Source organism: Danaus plexippus, chromosome 14 (assembly GCF_018135715.1).
Source record: "Danaus plexippus chromosome 14, MEX_DaPlex, whole genome shotgun sequence".
NCBI lineage: Eukaryota > Metazoa > Arthropoda > Insecta > Lepidoptera > Nymphalidae > Danaus > Danaus plexippus.
In genome coordinates this window covers 543,259-564,745 of record NC_083546.1, presented here as the reverse complement: position 1 = coordinate 564,745, position 21,487 = coordinate 543,259, and the positions used below count along the sequence as shown (strand labels likewise).

General features: G+C 35.3%; 7 protein-coding genes across 8 annotated transcripts; 4 read left to right on the top strand and 3 right to left on the bottom strand.

Moving 5' to 3' along the window:
- Positions 1-67: 67 nt before the first annotated feature.
- Positions 68-2,464, top strand: LOC116769428 (slit homolog 1 protein). The gene is made up of 2 exons (XM_032660518.2): positions 68-1,179; positions 1,699-2,464. Exons 1-2 carry the CDS (start codon positions 68-70, stop codon positions 1,952-1,954), a joined length of 1,368 nt encoding a protein of 455 aa, XP_032516409.2. The 3' UTR covers positions 1,955-2,464.
- Positions 2,035-8,251, bottom strand: LOC116769427 (vang-like protein 1). Of its 2 annotated transcripts, none has more exons than XM_032660516.2 (6): positions 8,182-8,251; positions 7,891-8,045; positions 6,103-7,071; positions 5,586-5,749; positions 4,855-4,967; positions 2,035-4,695 (listed from the first exon to the last, which is right to left on the bottom strand). In XM_032660516.2, exons 2-6 carry the CDS (start codon positions 7,974-7,976, stop codon positions 4,387-4,389), a joined length of 1,641 nt encoding a protein of 546 aa, XP_032516407.1. In that variant the 5' UTR covers positions 7,977-8,045; positions 8,182-8,251; the 3' UTR covers positions 2,035-4,386. The 2 variants fall into 2 exon arrangements, with proteins under 2 accessions (XP_032516407.1, XP_061378588.1); XM_061522604.1 differs by having other exon boundaries at positions 7,891-8,021; positions 8,080-8,218.
- Positions 8,208-11,830, top strand: LOC116769436 (uncharacterized). Its single transcript, XM_061522603.1, has 4 exons — positions 8,208-9,191; positions 9,617-10,512; positions 10,670-10,805; positions 10,980-11,830. The coding sequence occupies exons 1-4, from the start codon at positions 8,720-8,722 to the stop codon at positions 11,261-11,263; spliced, it is 1,788 nt and encodes a 595-aa protein (XP_061378587.1). The 5' UTR covers positions 8,208-8,719; the 3' UTR covers positions 11,264-11,830.
- On the bottom strand, positions 11,345-16,210 carry LOC116769828 (SCY1-like protein 2). The gene is made up of 6 exons (XM_032661023.2): positions 15,976-16,210; positions 15,064-15,899; positions 14,115-14,787; positions 13,795-14,014; positions 12,950-13,126; positions 11,345-12,700 (listed from the first exon to the last, which is right to left on the bottom strand). Exons 1-6 carry the CDS (start codon positions 16,100-16,102, stop codon positions 12,205-12,207), a joined length of 2,529 nt encoding a protein of 842 aa, XP_032516914.2. The 5' UTR covers positions 16,103-16,210; the 3' UTR covers positions 11,345-12,204.
- A 264-nt stretch (positions 16,211-16,474) lies between these two features.
- On the top strand, positions 16,475-17,206 carry LOC116769456 (TM2 domain-containing protein CG11103). The gene has a single exon (XM_032660554.2). The coding sequence runs from the start codon at positions 16,603-16,605 to the stop codon at positions 17,143-17,145; it is 543 nt and encodes a 180-aa protein (XP_032516445.2). The 5' UTR covers positions 16,475-16,602; the 3' UTR covers positions 17,146-17,206.
- A 1,762-nt stretch (positions 17,207-18,968) lies between these two features.
- On the bottom strand, positions 18,969-20,412 carry LOC116769704 (small ribosomal subunit protein uS15). The gene is made up of 3 exons (XM_032660882.2): positions 20,293-20,412; positions 20,002-20,129; positions 18,969-19,299 (listed from the first exon to the last, which is right to left on the bottom strand). The coding sequence occupies exons 1-3, from the start codon at positions 20,313-20,315 to the stop codon at positions 18,995-18,997; spliced, it is 456 nt and encodes a 151-aa protein (XP_032516773.1). The 5' UTR covers positions 20,316-20,412; the 3' UTR covers positions 18,969-18,994.
- A 197-nt stretch (positions 20,413-20,609) lies between these two features.
- Positions 20,610-21,155, top strand: LOC116769573 (NADH dehydrogenase [ubiquinone] 1 beta subcomplex subunit 4). Its single transcript, XM_032660709.2, has 2 exons — positions 20,610-20,821; positions 20,899-21,155. The coding sequence occupies exons 1-2, from the start codon at positions 20,684-20,686 to the stop codon at positions 21,109-21,111; spliced, it is 351 nt and encodes a 116-aa protein (XP_032516600.1). The 5' UTR covers positions 20,610-20,683; the 3' UTR covers positions 21,112-21,155.
- The last annotated feature ends 332 nt before the right edge of the window (positions 21,156-21,487 follow it).

Sequence of the window (21,487 nt, the reverse complement as noted above, 5' to 3'; positions counted from 1 at the left end):
CATCTGTCGTGATAAGGCGCGATCTGCCACAGTGTGTTGCAGCGACAAGACCAAACAGGTCGGAAATATGAAATATATTAACATTATTTACGCTCTAATCGCGTTCCGTCTTAAGGTTGAAAGCGCGAGCGTGTGTGAGAGTCAGTATTGCGTGTGTCGCCACAACAATAAGAGTGACAGAGATCTGTTCGGCGAAATTGTTACTTGTTCCTACGATCATACAGTGCTTAATAAGGACTACGAGTTACCGCTCACGACGCACACTTTAGATCTATCGAGAAACAACATAACTAGTGTGCAAACTTCGAAATTATTGCAATCAGATACACTAACCGAACTATCACTTAGAGATAATGTAATCAAAGGAATATCGCCTTCCGCGCTGCGGCTAGAGAAGTTGAAAAGGCTGGATCTGAGTAACAACGAATTGGAATTTCTACACAAAGATACGTTCAGGTACATCAGAGGACTGGAGTATCTTAATTTGGCAAATAATAAATTTACTACCTTCGAAAAAATCACATTCCACCACTTGGAGGATTTGAGGGAAATCATATTAGACAACAATTATCTTGGACCGAGTTTAGATGACAATAATTTATTCGATTGTAACGGCTACGGACTAACTCACAAGATCCAGTCCCTTTCAGTGAGCGGCATTAAATTGGACCACGTCCATGAAAACTTTTTCGTTGACGCGTTTGACTTGAGGCGGCTCACGATATCAAATAATAACATACACGACATTTTCGAACTGCCTTTTACTTTAGAATACTTGGATCTATCAGACAACCCGATCGATATTATCGCTGGCGAAGACTTCGCTGATTTATCAGCTCTGAAAGAATTAAAGTTGAACAATTTGAATATAAAGGAAATACCAGATTTTGCATTCGCTTCGTTGCATTCGTTGACGAGCTTGGAATTGGAAAGAAATATGAAACTGAACAATTTCAGCGTTATGGCGTTCGGCCAGGAGGTCTTAGAGGATGCTGATGACTTTACGCTCGAAAAATTATCCTTAAGAGGATCCAGGTTGACAACCCTAGACAAGAGATTGGAAGTGCCTTTCGGACAATTAATACGTTTAGATTTACAAGGAAACTATTGGAATTGTGACTGCCATCTAATTTGGTTAAAACAGTTCCAAATGCAACCAGAGGATTCGGTTCATCTAAGGTAATTTTTACCATCGATCTTTGTATCAGACAATATACTATTGCTTATTTTACCGATAAAGACTATTCCCATTAAGTAATTCTTGTATTTTATAAAGGACTTGTACAGGCAGTCCAAAAATTTGGTTAAATTTCATTGTTTAATTATGTTTAGCCTTTGACCAACCTTCAAACTAATATAATAAGTAATAAAACCACATAAACTCGTAAAAGACAAATACTGACGTACACACAGATCTTTGAGATCACTTTTCAATTACAATGTTGATTTATTGTAGGAGTAAATATATTTTGTTCAAAGAGTAGACTCTGTAGAAAATCGTTTTTCCATAGCTTATAATTGTTATTCTCATGTTTAATTTATTTTTATGAACTCTGGTACACTAACATTTTTCTATTTATTGAAAAAGGGAAATAACAAAGAATCAATACCTACTAATGACACTCGGTTATAATAAAACACTATATTCTTATGCTAACAAAACCGTTAAATAAATAAAACCATTTACATATTTTACAGATGTTACACTCCAAAAATCTTAGTGAACGCTAAGATAATGGATCTCGACCGGAAGTACTTCACATGTTCGGCAGAGAACCGTCGGACTGGTGTCGTTATAGCGGTTATCTGTCTATGTGTCATGTTGACAGCTGTCGCTATATGGGTGTTTATGTTCTTACCTAGTAATATACCCAAATTCACTTTCTTAACCAGCATGTACGCGCCCGCCGGAGGATATGCCGGGTTACCTGTTATTTATAATAATAACCTGTAGTCTACAAAACATATAGACGCTTAAAAATGTCCACGAGGACATAGATATATTAAGGACATGACTGAAAATGAAACACGGAACAAAATCCACTTTATATATTTATAAAATACAAAAGTGTACAAAACGTTTCACGGTTACAATTTGTGCTAAGCCTTTGTGCTAAATACGTATTACGTCACAAATATTTTATAAAGGAAAATATATTTTTATAAAATTTTGATGTTTTGAAATGTTATCCGCGTATAATATTTTTACTTCTAGTCATTGGAGACTGGGTGTAAAAACGTCCCACGTCATTGTACTATTTATTATAATCTAGATATTAGGTCTAATGTTTTAGAGTAAGCAGGCACAGGCGTTTTACAAGGCGACTTGAGCAATGCGACATTATCAGTCTATGAAACGGGGGTTTGCTAACGGATGTACAACAAACTGCTATAACCGACAACTAGTAGAATTACCAAAGACAATATATTTTTTTTAACGAATAAACATGCATAATTTTCGAAATCATTGTTTTTGTTAACCCCCACCACAAATTAATTCCTATCATGACAGAATCTTTGGTCAATTTAGTACAATGAAAGCCGTTACATCTCAACGAGTAATGTTACTTAGCTTAAAACATTAAAGATTCCTTCAAAAAGATCTAAAAATATCCAATTACACAGTACTCCGTTAATAAATACTTATAAATGATATGATCTTAACATTACGTTCATTAAACATTTGTAAACGGACACATTCAGTAACGCCATCCGGTATCAGAGTATTGAGACATTATCACGAGTCCGTGTGATATGATTAGTAACGGTTGTGATATTTTTAATCTTGTGCGTTTATAATCAGTAATGAACAAAGTTGTCCTTATAAATGATTAATTTAATATATATTTATATATATATATGTTCTAATATCAATGCTAATACTATTCAAACCATAGATACATACATTTAACTTACTATATATATTATCTGTGCTGTCACCTGTTACATGACCTAAATAATTATTATAATAATTGTATGACACAAATGTACACAATATAAATGCTTTTAAGTCTTTTACAAATGGCTTGTAAATTGAGATTCTTATCTTGTGAGATTCCTGTTCGATCAAACAGGCTGGGTGTTGTATTTCAGTCTTAGAAGTAATATGAGTTACATGTATAATGTCTGCACCAATGCACTAAATATTAATCTAATTTTTGTTTCATTAACCTTCCGCATACATCAAATTAAGCTATCACAACAAAAATTAAGACTTACTAAGTGAAACTTACTTAAGTATATACAGTTGCCGGCACGTATATTGACAAGGTTTTGGCGAATACACTTAGAGCAACAAAAAGTGGTCACTTTTGATGTCAATAACAAAACCTCGTAACAGTAACAAAACAACGGGTCCAGTTTAAGTGCTCGCAAGTGTACTCGGGCGCGAACATACCCATGAGACCTAAAAAATCTGCGCATCTCTTCGCTTGCCAAGTGACGCGCCGTCAACAGTACTGTCATTGGGTAATATTAAATGTCGTTATATGATAAGAAATAATACGGAATCCACAATTTTTGAATGATAACAGAAACCATAACAATATATGCAGGAGCGAGCACACCATACACGCAAATAAAATAATTACACCTACAATCCTTACATACACATATACACCCATACATTAAACGAAACTACAGAAATATATTTTGTTGATAGCGCCATCTATCAAAAGCAAACAGAAACATTTTCGACTTCAATCAGTTGATTGTAAAAAAATTATGAACTAAAACTCGTGCACCGTTTAAACATATATATATATTATATATTTTTTGTAATTACTTAAGTCTGCGCATAAGTTAATTCACTAACATTATCTCATAAGTTGTTTAACTAATGAATTAAGAATACTACTGGTACTGGTGATGTCGTTTTCAATAAAGTATACGATCTTACTAATATTTTTCGGATTACTACCCGTATTTTATTATTTTTAAAAACTACATACTCCCGACGTTTCGGTTACTTTGCAGCGACCGTGATCCCGGGCAGTCACATCGTCTGCTATGAAAGCGCGTAGCAATCCGATTAATATTTAAATTAATGCTCGCGGAAGTCTTACATCTCATCATATGACCTTACGTTCTGCTTACTTAAATCTCTGTGCCCTGTGCACACTCCTGTATATATAAGGAAAAAATAAACTGTGTCTGTGAACAGGCTGCAGGTTAAAATCTGAGTCAACAGTAGTTATGAGAGGAGCATTCAAACCATTGACAATGAAGTTACTACAGCTGGAAAATTGCCTAACCTATAGCCAGCCATATAGCCTCCAATAGATTTAGACCTTCAACGGCCCAATCTAGGACGTTGTATAGAGACGAACGGAAGTTACCAGCTCGTGTATACCAGAATACACCTGGTCACACCAGCCTGGGCCCTTGTCACACAGATGTCTCTGAATTAAGCCGCAATACGAATCTATTGCTTTTTGGATCCACCACTTCCTCTGATAGACTGAACCTCGGTAGACTCTTGATGGTACAGATCAACGAAACGTCGCCCTGTCTTAGTTGGAACTCCACTCCGTCGGCCAGAGGTCGTGCCAGGAGGTCATCGGAGACTAGCGCCCAGCGCTGTAAAGTTCTTGACTCTTGTTCTGCTGATAATACGGGTCCCTCGACTAGAAACGGTTCGAGGAAGGCTCGTGGTGATGCATCTTGGGAGAGACAGCGGGCCAAATGAGCCAACACCTGGAACGAAGGAACGGTCCTTTAGAGTTGGCATTATGAAGGTAGTGTGATGGTACTGGGGATAATATGTGATGATTATTATAGGCTAATTTTAATGTTAAGTATTAATAATTGTTTTGTCCTTCTAGCCCGTATTGTGCTCAGTTTCCTTCAACCTACCGATTCAGCTGAATGTCTTGGTTGTTGTCTGGTCGCTCGGAGGTACTTTTGTAACGCCCTCGCTAATGATGGGAATACCGCTTGGGCCGCCTCACGAGGCCCCAGGGCTCCACCTGAAGTAAAATGTTACATTATTTTACTTTAATATTACATATCTTAAATATGATAGTTTTTTTAACATGAAATAATAGTGCCAAATGAGTATTAGATCGTAGAAATGGTACGAATCAGTCTTTATGTTTGGTATGGGACGGTATGGGATGACAAGCGCAGGTAGTTTAAAATGTTATGTTGTATTGTAAATTGTTCTATTGAAATATTTGTCAACTTTTTGAGAATACTAATAATGATTAATACAGTCACTTAATACAAAAAAAAATATCTTAGAAGTAGGACCTAGGGCTTGCGGCGGTTCCTATTATCAAAATAATATTCAGATTTCAGTATGAGTAGGGTCACCATCGGTTACTATCAGAGCCGCAGCGCTTCACGTGCAGCAGATTGTCTCTCCCATATTGTCGGACTCTCCAAGAGGCTTCTCCTTTTATTTCTGCTCTTCCGCGATTTCTTTCTTCAAGTATTATTGGCTACTCATTCACCAAGAGCAAAAGGTCCTATGGGCGGCGGACAAATTCTCTAGACCCCATCAGCCGAGCGGTGTGCAAAGTAGACCAAGGGATCTGCTCAAACTAATTTCTTATCTCTAACCTAACTTATCCACATCAACTAACCGCCAGCAGCCGTGAGCCTCACTCGTCGGACGTGGGCGAAGGCGTCTTCGGCCGCCGAGTGTAGTCTAGCCCGACGCTTCCTCACTCTCCGAGCGCGTTCTGCCTCCTCGTAGTACCGCTCGTTGTGTGAGTTCCGCCGACCCGATACGGAACCACTCGCCGATCTAAAACGTGTAGTCATATTAGTATATTTCCCACAAATAAAATCTTTTTGCATTTCAAAACTACTGACATATTTATTAAATTTATGAAAAATTAAAACTACTTCAGTTTTTTACTACTTATATTTGGTGAAGATAATAGATAACTGTCTGTCAATATAATCAAAAAGACAGAGATCGTCCAATCGATTACTCGATATAAGAAATTTTTGATTTCCTTAATTAATATAATTTTGCTGCGTACTTTTAATTTATGAGCTATCACGAGCTAGACCATTGACGGAAGTGTTTTTGTACGTATATTTAAATCCATATCGTGTTTATCATTCTGTGTTTCGACCAAAGCAAGTAATTACCTCGTTTGTCCCGACGGAGCGTTGGTATTGGAGTCGACTTCATAAAACTTTATGCTGCCCTGCCCTTTCCTCTGGGACTTCGATATGGGAATCTTCTCCAAGTACGGGTTGTATATAGGAAACTCCGTGTAATACTTCTGCAGGACCCAAACAGCTGCTCTTTGAATGCTCAATTGTCCGATGGCGTACGATCTACTCTCACCATCTGGACTTCTCACAACCTTGACGTAATAGACAGGCTCCAGATGCCTTATCTCCATCAGTACGACCGCAGCGTAATGTATGAACAGCAATGTGTCAGAGAAACTTGACGAATATGAAACCAGAGAAGTATAGTCCATGGCTTCTTCGCCGACGGCCAGCGCTTTGGAGGCCTCGGTTATTTGGACGAAATAGAATAGCCAATAGGAGAACGCACAGACTGCCAGAATAACCAGCATCATGGCGCGGAACACGAATATCCTCGGCAGAACCGCGTTCCGTGGCCTCAGGAACACGGCCCACACACCTATCGCCAGTAGAACTAATTTAAACGCTAAAGACAGCAGGATACCTTTGCATTCTGCGGTACAGGATAATAATTGTATCCTCTGACTCGGCTGCAATGCCAGGTTATCGGTTAAACCTGGAAAGAAACCCAGTTTAGGTAACACAACCATGGCTAGCGGACTCACGAAGGAGACCAATGATAACCCTAAAGCTATTGTGGTTGAGAAATATCTCGAACACACAAAACCCAAGCCACTATCGGCTTCTATGGGCCAGTTGCTGACATCTTCCATGGATTGAGAGCCTTCCGAGGTATTTCCAGTAACGGCTGTTGTGTTCTCGCCCCAGTTTTCATCCTGCGGTAGGATTTGCACTTCAATAACTTCCTGGCCGTCTCTCCCTGTTTCAGGATTGATATTAACGCTGGTTTGAAACGGTGCCATCATATTATCAGACTCCTTTCTCTGAGATTTTGAACTCCTGAAGACAAAATATATAGTTGTTACGCAACAATAAATAGGACTCGATGAAAAATCAAATAAAAATGATACATTCAACAAAACATAGATGCAAATGTATTAAATTAAAATGGCATATTATAAATTTTGTGTTTCACAGAACTACACAACTACTAGTATATACAAATATTTAGCTTTTCATGAATCATAGCCATAATTTACTCATGTATTACAATGTCCTCTTAGCAAGACTTCATACAAAGCCGAAACAGATCATTTTAAGGCTTGATTAAATGTTCTACATAAAAATCCCTTGAAATACATTAAGAAAGAATCTATATCACTTATCTTAAATATTTATTATATACTCTGATATGTAATTAGTTGGAATGGGTTAATTTTAAGAATCATTAAGTAATTGAAATAGTCATTATGAGGTATCCAAATTATTAGTTAAGCACAAACATCCTACATCAATAACTGGCCGGTGTTCAGTCCTTATACTTTGGTGATATCAATTTAAAATATGCTTGTAGATCTATAGATGTGTTAAAACGATTCGGAGATTGAAATAAAATGGTAAATATTCGCAATTTATTTTATTTTAATGTACTTGTAATAATTTCGTGAAATATATACAATTACAATTACAACCGAAATCATAAAAGTGCTTTGTTATAGAATATATTTTTAACCAGATCGTTATTACTCAGTTCTATTTAACTTTTACAGTATTCATGACATAATTCTCACAAGTGGTCGAGTTGGATTATAAATAGAATACAAATTGTTTAATAACGGAGGAATGTCTAGCATGCTCGAGATTATTAAGTAAACATACCGAGTGCTCCTATGCGTGTGTTGTCGGTGTCTTGAACTGCGCCGCGACCGGCTGCTCACCTCGGACCGCACGCTCTCAGTCTCCATAGTTATAGTTCACAGACACCCTCACTCTACCCATGAGTCTTTAACCTGCAATGATCCACCATGTAATCACTGAAACGGAGCAATTAAAATGCTTGACTCGTACTTCGGCATCAACACATATTTCCACAAGTGAATATATATAGCCGATTTTGTGACACAGCACGGTAAAGAAAACATTTGTGAATCCGATTTAATAGTGAATTACCGTTGCATTATTGATATTTATGGGGATTTTCTAATTAGAGCGCCGAGCACAGGTGTCGACCTAACGATTTCATGTTGAATGTTATGCGGCCAAATATGAAAGTGTCCTCAATTCATGTAACAAATGACATGCTGTCTTCTTCTTACTCTCATCTCGTGTATAGCGCTATTCCTTACTAAAATTACAAGTTTAAAAAATAGATTCTTGAATTTTGTAGTATAATATATATACGTTCAGAAACTGGGCATCTGTGTCAGGTACAATATTTTTTTGAAAAGCTTTTAAATACTCTTTATTTATTTTTAAGTTGGATTATACATATTTTTAGGTCACTTGTAAAGGAATCTTTGATCTTCTTTAAATATAAATATTTTACAATCGTGTATTATATTTTGAATTAAAAGCGGCGAATTCAAAATATATGGAACAAAGATTAGAAGAAAAGATAATGATAAGATAACACGCTTGTATCTAGTATCGTACATCACTCATGATCAGAATATATTACTTATGAAGTGATTGTTTATTTCTTAATAATATGGAAGAACCAACACACCAAAATAACCGAAGGGAGAGGATTGAAAATGGCGTGGAAGATTTACATTTGGACAGGGTCGTCGCATCCCAACCTGAGATTGGACCCACCCCTCCTGATGGTGGATATGGTTGGATGATAGTTATTTCGGCAATTATATACAATGTAACTGTGCCTACAGTGATAATATTATATGGACTGGTGATATTAAAGTCAATACGTGAAGAGGATCACGCTGAGGGTGAAAAAATGAAGATATGGGATCAGGACTTAGCATTAATACCAGTTATTATGATTGTGATAAGACTGTTACTTGAGTCATGGTGCAGAGCTGTTGTGAAAATCTTTAATATGCCGAGATTTACCGCCCTGGCTGGACTGTGTTTGACCATTGCCGGAATTCTACTTTCTAGTTATTCAACGAATGTGTACCAAAACGATCATATAGTAAATATTTTTGCTGGTATTTTCGCTGGTAAGTTATTTCAATACAATTAACGTATGGTATTGTTTTGTAAATGTCTAATTACATTGTATTGTTAACCAAGGTCACGTGAAACATAAAACTGCTATGGAAACTGAATAACAAATTTAAATATTATATTAGCTATTGTTACATTTTATAAATACTATTATTATAAGTACATTATAAAAAACGTTCATATTTTATTCGTACATAAATTACGTCCGTTTATTTCTATAACTCGTTTGGCAAAATCAAAATAGTCTTATTTTAACTATTACAAAATTACACAACTTTATGTATATAGGTACATGTAGCCAATATAGGATGGACCGGTGTGGGATTTTGGAATAGATTATTTAAATGGATTTTTATAGTAACGTTGACTGTTATTTTAAACTATTTAAGGACATTAAACTTTCATTAATATATTTTAGGTGCTGGGTGCGCTTTAACCGGACAGCAAACTGACGTGCTTATAACACATTACTTCAGAGATAAGCTCACAACTGCACAGAGGCTGATACGAATGGCACCATCTCTTGGGAACATATTGTCATGTCTGCTTGTTGGCTACCTCTGCACTGTATATACAGCCGATGTAGTTGTCATGATATATGGAGCTGTATTGATGCAGAATTGCTTTTTCCTCGCTGCGTATACGAGACCCGTGTATATAGAAAAAGTTATAAGGTCGACCTATAATATGATTCGAGCAGTTGAAGACGAGGATGATGTAATTTTTTCTAATCAAAGTGCTGATAGATCCAATCAAAGGCCAACAGGAAGTCCTGATGCGAGAGTGGCAGCGGTGTCATCAGAGAACCCCGTGTCCGTTCAAGACGAAGATGCAAATGACGTAGTAGTATTTAAATCTAACAAAAACGCAAGAGAAATAATCGATCCAGAAGTAGAGCAACGCGAAAATAACAGAGAAATGAGGTTCTCGACCGATTTCAGTACAATGTTCGAAGCACCAAGTCGATTTTCTTCCGATTTTGGTAATTTGGACGTGACGAGCTACAGTCGTATCAACGGATATCAGGAGTTGGAGAATATTGATAGAGAGCACCACCCGCAGCCATTATACAGAGAAACAACTGTGAATGCTCCTTCCAACAGTTTGGTGTTCACATCAGACGTTACTCCGGGAACAGCTAGACGAACTGCCTCCTTGAAGAAGAATTTCATAACCGTTGTTAACATGTTGCTCGATTTCAATTTCTATTTGTACACACTGTTACATCTGTGCACGACATTCTCAATTCTAATTCTCGGGTTGCTCTTCCCGCCGATGCTATGGGAACTCAATCCGAGTATGAATATATGGTCGGTGAGTGTACTTTTAAATATTATGTTTTGTAAACCATACTAGAATAAATTAAAATTTTTGTTCGAAATTAACAAGGACAAACAAAAGATGAGACTATGATGTCTGTAAGACAGGTTTCTTTTATTATATTCAGAGTAAAAGATGTCATTGAATCTAGGTGTCGGTGTCGTCAGCTGTAGCGTACAGTGGCGCGTTTTGTTTCATCATTCTGATCATCGCGCTGCCACAGAATATCAACGAGAAGGCGCGCCTCTGTACTGTGTTCTGTGGGATTGGTGCTATTGGATTTTATGGTAAGCATCAGAGTAAGCATGTTAGAATTAATTGATTACAAGTATTGGAAGGCGACTTATGTAATTCTTCGTCAATTATAAATAAAGTAATAATAATATATATATTAAGCATATTCATAATTGTTGTCAAATTTATATTATTAATAATTAGTGTATAACCTAATTTAATTTCAGGTATAACTCTGTCGTCCAATAAAAGCTTCATGGTTGTGTGGTGTACACTGGCAAGTCTCGCGACAGCCGCTTCCAGTGTCTTACAGCAGCCTTTGTACAACTCGCTCAATGACTTTGACACAACGGCCACTATGACAACCGCGAATGCAATAGTCGCGATTTTAATTATGATTTGGTCTCTCGTTTATAATTACGAATACAGAACTTGTTTTTTCATCGCCAGTCTCCTACAAACGGGGACAGGTTGCGTGTTCTTCGCGGCGTCGTTTAAAAGACGGAGATAGTGCAATGGTTTGATTTAAATTCTTTCCACTCGCCATTGTAATCTAGTGTTAGGAACAAACGTTATATTTAATTGAAACAAGTTACCATTAAATGTATTTATTATTTAAGAGATCGCTTACAATAGACGTGCAACGTAACCATTCTGGTACATAGTATAAGTAAAGTAAAATAATTCATTTATACCATGAAATTTTTGCATTTATGTTAAATAGTAATATGTTTTTTATTCGAATTAAAACAATCGCCAACCGAGTATCTTAACTTAGACTGTATATAATAATACTTTTTGATAGTAAATTATAATTAAGTATTTTTTTTTTTGTAATATTTTATATTATCAAATTATACAAAAATAAATTAATATATATTTTCTAAACTTAATTTTATGATTTCATAAATTGGTATGTCCGCTTCGGACCTGAATAAAATTTAAATAAAAATACTAATAGGAATGTTATAAATGATGTGTCCCCGCCTTGATGTTGTATTTAAACACATGATATGTCAAATGATTTCACTAAACATAACTTCATAAAAATAAATAAATTTCAAATCAGTCCATAATACAGTGTTTTACAAAAAAATTATATTACTAAGCTAGCACAGGTTTGTATCGGCACTTTATACTACGCGTTTCCTGTCCATTCACACATGTTAATACAAATAATTAATAATAATGTGTGAAAATTTATGAATGATAAACTGTAAACTTTCAGTATGCAGTGTGACAATGCCAACATGGACTTATACAGAATTTGGTTCAAATTAAATAGTATCAACTATTCACTAATTCATTTTGTATAACCCCAACTTATCATGTTATCAGCGGGTTAAAAAAAAATCTAATTCCTTCTCAAACAAGTGGCACTTTCATAGTTTCTGAACGAATATTGTAAACATTAACTCAACAAATCCATCATTTCGCTGTCACTTAACTTCTTTACATTGTTATTATTGCTAGAATTATTTTAGTCTGGCTCGGTAACAGAGACTCAAAGGCTGACCAATCCTGCTTCATATTATTCTGATTGCTCTGATTGTTCGCCCATTTGTTGTTGAAGTTGGCACTTTGATTTCCGAACGTTGTATTGGTAGCGCTGTTTGTGCTCGTCCAACCCGTGCTTGGTGGTAACGCCAGTTGTTTATCGAATGGCATCGATTGGTTCTGATAGCCGAATCCTATGGGACTTCCTATATTGAGATTATAATTTGGGGCGCTCGTGTTGGCTGTACTGGATGTCATACTAGCCATAGAATTAGAGTTATTTGTGGCTTGAAACTGTTTGGTAGTCAATTGGTTGAGATTGGACTGTAACAGTGTGTTCGTTAAGTCAACAGCCTTTGGAGGCTGCGGTAGAGGGACGATAGATGGCGTTGGAATCGCTGAGGGAGTTTGTCTGTTAAACTTACGAGATGTCTCTTGATGCTGCGCTATTCTGGAAAAGAAATATAGACTATATTAGAAAAACATTTTTGAAACAAAAGCCTATGATTGATCCTGTATGTTTGTATATGTAAGTACATTCTAAATAAAAATACTGCTAATATAATGTAATTTATAATATATAGAAACCGTGTTAATACTACACAACCATTATGAAGCATGTAGTGACATATTTTTTTATTTTCCATCATAATGTAGAGTGTGTAAGAGTGTTTATGTCTCTACACTACTCAGCACTCACCTCTGTTTGTCTTCAATAGTCAATGAACTTCTTTCCGGAACTGTTATGGCGGGTTCATGTTTCTCGGGTTTATTGAATGAGAATGACTCAATGCCTAATCCGGAGAACATTCGATCTATATCCGGTTGTGTGTTTGTCACCAACGAGTCCGGTGAGGACAATGCGTGCTCCATTACTCTGAAAAATTTTGTAAAATCTGTGTGTTAGCAACATTGAGTCACATGTTTGAATAATCTAGACATACTCTACCAAAGACTTAGAGGTTTAAGACTTGTGATTAATGCATGATACAAATGGTTTTGTCTAAATGCAAATATACTTATTGGGATCGGACGATTGTGGAGGACTTAAGGAGTTTTGAACAAGTTGCCTAAATTGGTCAAGAGCAAGCTTTACTTTGACACGAAGGATTCATTATCTTATCTAAAAAATGTGTATATATAAATCATGTTTGTTAATTAAGAGTCACATTAAAAATACATTTTATTCTGAAAAAAATGTAATGTTTTGATAACAGAGATCAGAATACTTTCTTTTCTTTAACCGTGATCACGGTGATCACGGTTACTGTTGAGACTCCGAAACGTCTCGGGTAAGTTATTAATAATCATCATAAACGCGTAGTAATTCCGAAAAATACTAGTTTTATGTCAATAAATAAACGCGAAAGTCTTATATCTCACTCTGAGTTTATTCTGTATTTAGTGTTTGTTGTTACAGTAGATACGGAACTAAATCTTTGATAACTATATCTATGTTCTATAACATCTTAGAAATACAGATGTTTTGTACGCCTCAGGCTTCAGGTGTGAGGACGTTGAAAAATAATACATGAAATGACTCACTTCGATTCATTTTGTATTGAGTTGAGTTGCTCCAGCTTACTCCTGTGTTCGCTTTCTACCTTAGATATCATGAGCTTCACGAGTGATATGAGGGCATTGAACTGGTTCAGTGTCAATCCGTTCTCAACACAGAGAGGTATGAGGAACGGCAGGACTTTGGTTGCCATAACCTCCTTCGTGATGCCGAGCTTTTTGTGACCTAGCGTTAATTTATATATACCTGAAAAAATAATTTGATTAAAAAATCATCTTTATTACTTACAGTCTGTGAATTGACGTAGATGTTTTGAAGTTTGAAATTTATATTCAAATTGATTAACCTAATATTCCCATGAGAACGGCCGGTTCGCGGGACGGTATCTGTGGCAGGAAGGGAATGACCTCATCCAACACCAGCCACTTGTCCAAATGTTCCAACAGCTTGCCCAAACATAACAAGCAGTTCACTCTCACCGATATATAGTTTGTGCTCATACATAGCTTCTTGATACGAGGCAGTAAAGCATTTTTCATGGCGGGGTAGTCGATCAGCGAGGCGAACGTTGGCAGCACCGATAAACACAACTCCTGAATCTGTTGAGCGTCCGATTCCAGAGCCCTGTACAACATCGGCAGAATTTCCGTCTTCACCTCGTCCCCTGGCGTCAATTTTAATAGCAGCTCCATTTTTTGCATGAATATAAGTAAAATTTGTATTGGATCCTGAATCAGCATGACCGGTTTCAGAACTGGCAAAATATATTTCACGTATTCTTCCTTAGACGAATTTTCGGCTATCAGCAAAACATTCGGCAACACGAAGGGTACCATCGGTGGATTGACGAACTCTTTGGTGAGACATGGAAGGATTCGGTAAATGCAAATACGGTGCGGCATTTTCTGTATAATCTGTGGCAGGCCCTTGTAGAACTGGGACTTTTGCAGATTATCCCATTGGAACATGGAATCCAAATAGTTTAGAGTTTTTACACCCACATCTTCGAAATATGGTATCTAAAATAAAAAAGAGCAATAAAGATATGTTTATTAAGTTAAACATTTGGGATGAAAACTCAAAAAAATATATATTTATACATAATAAAGTTTTAAAGTTATGAACATGATAAATATCTTGTTAGATTTGCCTAGTAATAAAATAATACCAAAAATTCAGATATTGAAAACAGTATGAAGTAATTTATTTATTTTTTAAATAATTACAAGTAAAACTGAGTGTATTGTATACAAAGTTCATTAAATCCTACAAATACAAAAAAAAAATCACCTTACCTTAAGAAACTGATGGGGATCTGGCCGCAGCTCTGGTGTGACATTCAACATCAATTTCACATACTCCCTCAAGCCCTCGTTAACACACATCAGTCTCGAAGGTGATAAAGTTTTTAGTTCATTGACAAATCTCTTAAATTTACTGTATTCATTGCCAATGTTTCCCAGAGTATTATGTCCTGTGCTGTGCAAAGAGTATATCACCATGCCGAGTGAATATATATCGCTGGCCGGGGAATGAGTCGCTGATAAGATGTATTCTGGTGCCAAGAAATCTAATGATGGCTGAGTCAGAGCATGCATCGCTTGGCAATATTCGGTAAATGGCCAAAAGGGGGCCGAACCTGTCATACTTTGGTTAGCAATGCAGAAATCAAACCCAAATATTTTCCAAGCACCCTGCTGGTTGACTATTATAGATTCAGGACAGATATTATGATGTAGAAGTTTGACATCGTTGTGCAAAAATGCCAAACCCTCTGCCACTTGCATCAATCCGTATTTAATTTCAACTTCATAGAGCTTATAATGAACAATGTGGTTTGGTAAAGGATGAGGCATGTTTTCAGTATTACCAAGAATGTTAGCCAAGCTGGCGAAAACGGGCTCAGTGGCAAACGCAAGACTTTCTCTGCTTTCTTCCAGGCTGTGCTGCACTGTGAGTATTTGAGGGTGTCGTAATTTTGTCAATTGAACAATACCCCTTTTTAAAATGTCTATCATGATGTCTCTGTCTGCTTTTGACCATCTTTCTAATTGTTTCTTTTCAAACACGAAAATGGATGCTTCCTGTTTTGTCGATTTCTTAAATCCTTTATATACTTTCCACAGTAAGCCTAAAAGTATTGAATAGGCATTAATGAAAAATTATATGGTATCAGGAATACTAATGAAAATGAACATGTGATTTACCTGGCCCTGCACTGGCTATAAACTGAGTCGCTTCGAACTCTCTCGTAACTGGATTACCCGGCAATACTCCCGATAACTGGGACACCGTATTGCTAACCGATGAGTAGAACTTGTTAAACACTTCCATATTCGTTTATTTACTTCAAATTACTTAGTGAAATCGCCACAGAGGAATTCATCACAAAATGATTACAGAGATCGACCAAAAAAAAGAAATACAAGATTTGTCATAAAGATTTAATGTCAGTGTCAAAATTATAATTAATACCTATTTGAACCGATTTTTAAAGAAGCATTTAAAAATAAATAAAAATAGTTTTCAATATTTGAATATATTATGCAGAAAAATGTAATATTTTTGCAACATCGTGAACTAATATAAAGAACATAAGTTTTCGAATACCATTCCAAAACTAATTAATTTAAGTATCGTAAAGTAGGTTTTCTTCAATGTAATATTAGGCAAAGCGGTCTCTATAAACTTTATTTATGTCAATCTTTGACATACCGTTAGGGAAGAATTGACGTTGAAATGTTGTTATTGTTTCAATTTCTACTATTAATGTTTTTAGAAAAAGACGTATTTTCGAGAAATGATATCACATTTCAAATAAAGGATATGTATTGATGATGAATTTACTGTGCATTGTTGTAGTCATAACAACATTAGCAAAATTATGCTCATCAGAAAGCGACCCGTACTCAAAAGAACCTTATCGCCCTCTCGGTCCTTTAGTTAAATGTAGCTTTCTTCCCCTGGACTTTCTAGACTGCGACGAACCAGTTGATCATAAAGGAAATGAGACTGCTAAAAAAGCTGTTAAACATGGCTGTGTCAAATTCGGAGGTGTAACTTACGAAGAAGTGGAGAAAACGAAAGTTCAATGTAAAGCATTAGATGGTATCGAATGTCACGGTAGCAGAACGTTTCTCAGAGACGGTTTTCCGTGTGTACGTTATTCAGGACATTATTTTACAACAACATTAATATACAGCATTTTACTTGGTTTCTTGGGCATGGACCGGTTCTGTTTGGGCCAAACAGGAACTGCTGTGGGGAAACTGCTGACATTAGGAGGTTTAGGGATCTGGTGGATTGTGGATGTTGTGTTACTGATCACAAATAACTTACACCCTGAGGATGGCAGCAACTGGAATCCATATGTTTGATTTAATAAAATTATGTACAATATCACTCTTTATTCATGAAATACATCACTTTTAAACCTAATTTCTAAAGTGTTTGTTTCTGTAATTAATTATATTTATCTTAATTTCCAATTAAGTCTATTTCTTTATCACTACTGCCTTATAAATCATTGTATTAAACGGTAATAAATTTTCATGTATAAACTTATAATGTGTCATTATTTTGTAAAAATGGCCAAAATTTTACCTTATTTGTAACTTATTGTTGAATAAAATATTAATTTTGAAAATAAAAACAGTTATTTAAGTAAATTATTGTAGAAAATAATGCTTTGATTAAAAAGGACATAAGATTTTTTTTTTAGATTTTACATCATGCATAAAAGTCTCATGCACTCACCTTGATGATTGATTAAATTTTTTTATACCTAGTTTTAATACTGAAAATATTTTTTTTTATCAAAGATAGCATATACTAATTTAGTATTTCCAAATATCTTAACTATAGCTTATATTAATTAATGATGCAATGTAAATTGGTAAACATCATTCAATCATAAAATGGCAGATGAATGACTTTATTGCATTACTGATTACTGCATTTATCAATAATTGTTGAAAAATTGCATTTTATCATTACTGAAGTGAAGAAGCCTAGATGTAAATCCCAGTTAATTTTAACTAGATTGATAAGTAAATTTGAAATTATTATGTTCTTAGTACAACCGATATAAAGATAAATAAATATTCAATATCTTTTTCTGTACAGCATTTTGTATATTTTCATAATTATCTTTAATTTCCGCGCCAAGTAAACGTCATTGTGTATTAATAAATGTGAAACAGATTGATCTAAAGTAATAGGTCAATAAAATTCATTGATGTTTCTTTTGAATTCATTCAATTAAATGGAAACTAGTTTATAAATTAGATTGTATCGGTAAAATATATATAAAAATGCTAGAGCCTACTTTTCATGACAAAGGAGAGAAGCTATCAGTACCGTATTAAATGTCGTAGTTACTATAGGAATATAATCCATTGACGAGCTCTGGTCACGTGTCTGGTGTCGATGAGGAGTGAGTGTGTAATGTATGTACATTGTGCGTATTATATTATACCGCGACTATTAGTAAGTTCTGTATGTGTCACTATTAATAGAAACCGTTTTGTGACCTGTTGTCTCAAACCTTTAAGAGGTCATAACTCGTCGAGTATTCTAAACCAAGGTTCGTTCTCTGCCAATAGAAGGCTACAGCGCCGTGCATTAGAGACCTGAACTATTTTCTAAATATCCTGCTGTCATGACACACACACTATCAACCAAGTGCTAAGATGATTACTATGCTGTGCCTTAAGTATTGTTTGAAATACATATTTTAAATGAACTGTATACAGTATAATATAAAATGTTGTTATATTTCAAGCCTTAATGCCAGTGAATAATAGCGTTAAGTTTCCGCAGGTACCAAAATTGATGGCAATTATTATTAGTAGATATTTACTAAACTCTCATAGGATCAGATTTAAATATATTACAGACAAATGTCAACTGTTAAGTTCCTGAGTTTATTCACGGAATACGACGCTGATTAAATCATATCAAATAAGATTTCGATATTATAATGAAACAGAGAAATTTTTCGATTACTCCATTAAAGGCGAAGTTTGTCAAACGTATTGCAAATGAACAATTATTATTTAATACATTAATTAAGTATGACTAGAAATCAGGTAAGTAGCTTCTTGTTTTCTTGTACCTTTATACCTCTTAAAATTGGTCTAAAAACGAAAGAGGTGGACATTAGGTCTTATTTAATTGTAGGACAAATGAAATAAGTATATGGGAATTTACATAGTTTATTTAAACTTAAGCCACAAGAGCGGAGGCGGTGCTCGACTCATACTTCCAGTTAGGGGGCAGCACGCTCTTGGTTTTGTAGTAGCGTGCGAGCCTGTGGATTCTAGACTCTACGAGAATGAGCCTGAATTTGCTGTCTTTGTCTTTCCTGTTACGTTCCAAGTGCTTCCTCATAGCGACGGCTTTCTTGATCAGGTAGTACAAGTCTTCAGGTAGATCCGGAGCTAGACCCATGGCTTTCATGATACGGAGAATCTTTTTGCCGGTAACAAATCTGACTTGGGCAACTCCGTGGGAATCCCTGAGCATGACACCTGCAAAACAGGAATTTCAATGACAGAACACATTATAATTTGATTTCTCATTCAAAGTAACTACATAGTTTAACAATGAGTTGGTGATATAAATTATAGTACAAATGTACACTGACAAAAATTCTCAACTATTAATCTCATAGAAAAAGTGATAAAAGCCACAACATAGTGTTCAGTAATAAAACTAAACCATGTAATAGATCTTTCTATTAATGAATTCAATATTTATTTTAATATTCACTGCAGTATGCCAGTGCTACAAAAATATATTTCAGGAACATACATTCTCAGAATGTGTATTCTTATATATTTGCATATTTTAATGTAATAACTACTTCATTCTGCAATTTCCTCAAGTCTCAGGGTTTTAAAACGCGGAAACTTCAAATATCAGCTTAGGTTACTAGAAAAATGTATAACTAAGGCTTAACTTTCACAGTGATGTCTAAATATTCACTGGTTATATACTAGCATTGTGAAGTGTTATTTATATTACAGCTTTAATAACTTAGTGTATATTAAATCATCAATATTTGAAGGACTGAATCAATTTGTTTTATATCAAACATATACATAAGTCTGACAAAAAAGCATTCCTGATACTTAAAAAATATATATATATATACATGAATTGTTCTTAATTATTTTTATTTAGCTGCTTTTAAGTTTAATATAATTAATTTTTTTAAAAGGAATGCTTACCGATTTGGGATGGAGTAAGACCCTTCTTGCCGAGTTTGAAAATCTGTTCCTTAACATCATCAGCTGTGAGTTTTAACCAGGTGGGGACACTGCGGCGGTATGGTAACGCCGACTGTGAGATACCTTTCCTGAAATACAAAATAACACACTACAGTTACGGGCCATGTGGTACACGCTAACCAATCCTTTAGGTTAGACTGTCACTTATATTGAACAATTCGATTAGAATGAAAGACTTATTACACTGTTCAATAAATTCATACTGCACAAGTTAAATAGCATTAAAATTACCCAGGTGCGTGCATACGACCCATGGTTGCGGTTTTTTAATAAAATCGCCGACCTGACAACGACAACAACGGGAGTTAAAAAGATGGTTTCCGGAAGTTGCCATGTTCTCGTTATCCGTTCTTATTCGGATAGGTGTACACTATCAGGAAAATGTTGTTTTTTTTTTTAATTATTTATATTATTATTATTACTGAACACCATATATATTTAATTCAAACCTATCTTATAAAAATTAATAGCATTCTTTGTAATTATGTATACTATTATTATATATTTCCTTACTAAAACTGTGACTGTTTAAATCGGTTTGACAAATGACAGAAGTTTAGTAGTAACCTGTAAACAGCGATTTCAGGGTTTTCACTTAACAACTTTTTAATTGAAGTCGAAAATGGCTGAGAAATATGGAATATCTGAAAACAAATTTAAACTCATACAAATGCAAGCCGAAAGGCGTGCGGAGTTGAGGAAAGAGTTTCTAAAACAGAGAACCAATCCATGGAAAAATGCTTCAGAGGCGGGCTATGTTGTACGTAAAATTACGTAATTTTACTGTAACAAATCTTTGTTTTGATCGTTATTTATTGATTATAATGTTTGTTTTAGTTCGACTCGGCCCATCAGAGATTCATATCCATGAAAGTGACTCAACTCGACCATTTTCAACCCAATAAGAGGACTGCTCTGTTCGGATTCTTTACCATAATAGTCCCAATGTTTTCATACGGATATTTAATCAAGAAACACCGCGACAATAGGGAACGCCAGATCAGATCGGGAGAACTGCGTTACAGGGAGAGGGAGTTCAAACTTTGCTAAAAATCAATGTTGTTGTATAGAAATCTAGTTAATCACGTTTAAAATATATTGTTTTATTTTATTCACATTTTTCTTCTAGAGTGTCCATATTATTTTGTACTTAACTGTCCAAGTGAACAGATTGTAACTGGCCAGTTCTTTACTTATTATTTTAAAAAAAGTAAACGACAATCTTAAGTCTTAACATACTATTCTTTTACTTCAAAAGATTAATAGAAATTAAATAATTTTCAAAGATGAACAAATATGGATTTTCTGATCTTGAATACAAAATAATTATGACCCAAATTGAGAGAAGGGCAAAATATAGACAGGAATTCCTGAAGCTTAGGACCGATCCATGTCTACACTCTAAGGAGTCGGGATTGTTGTATGT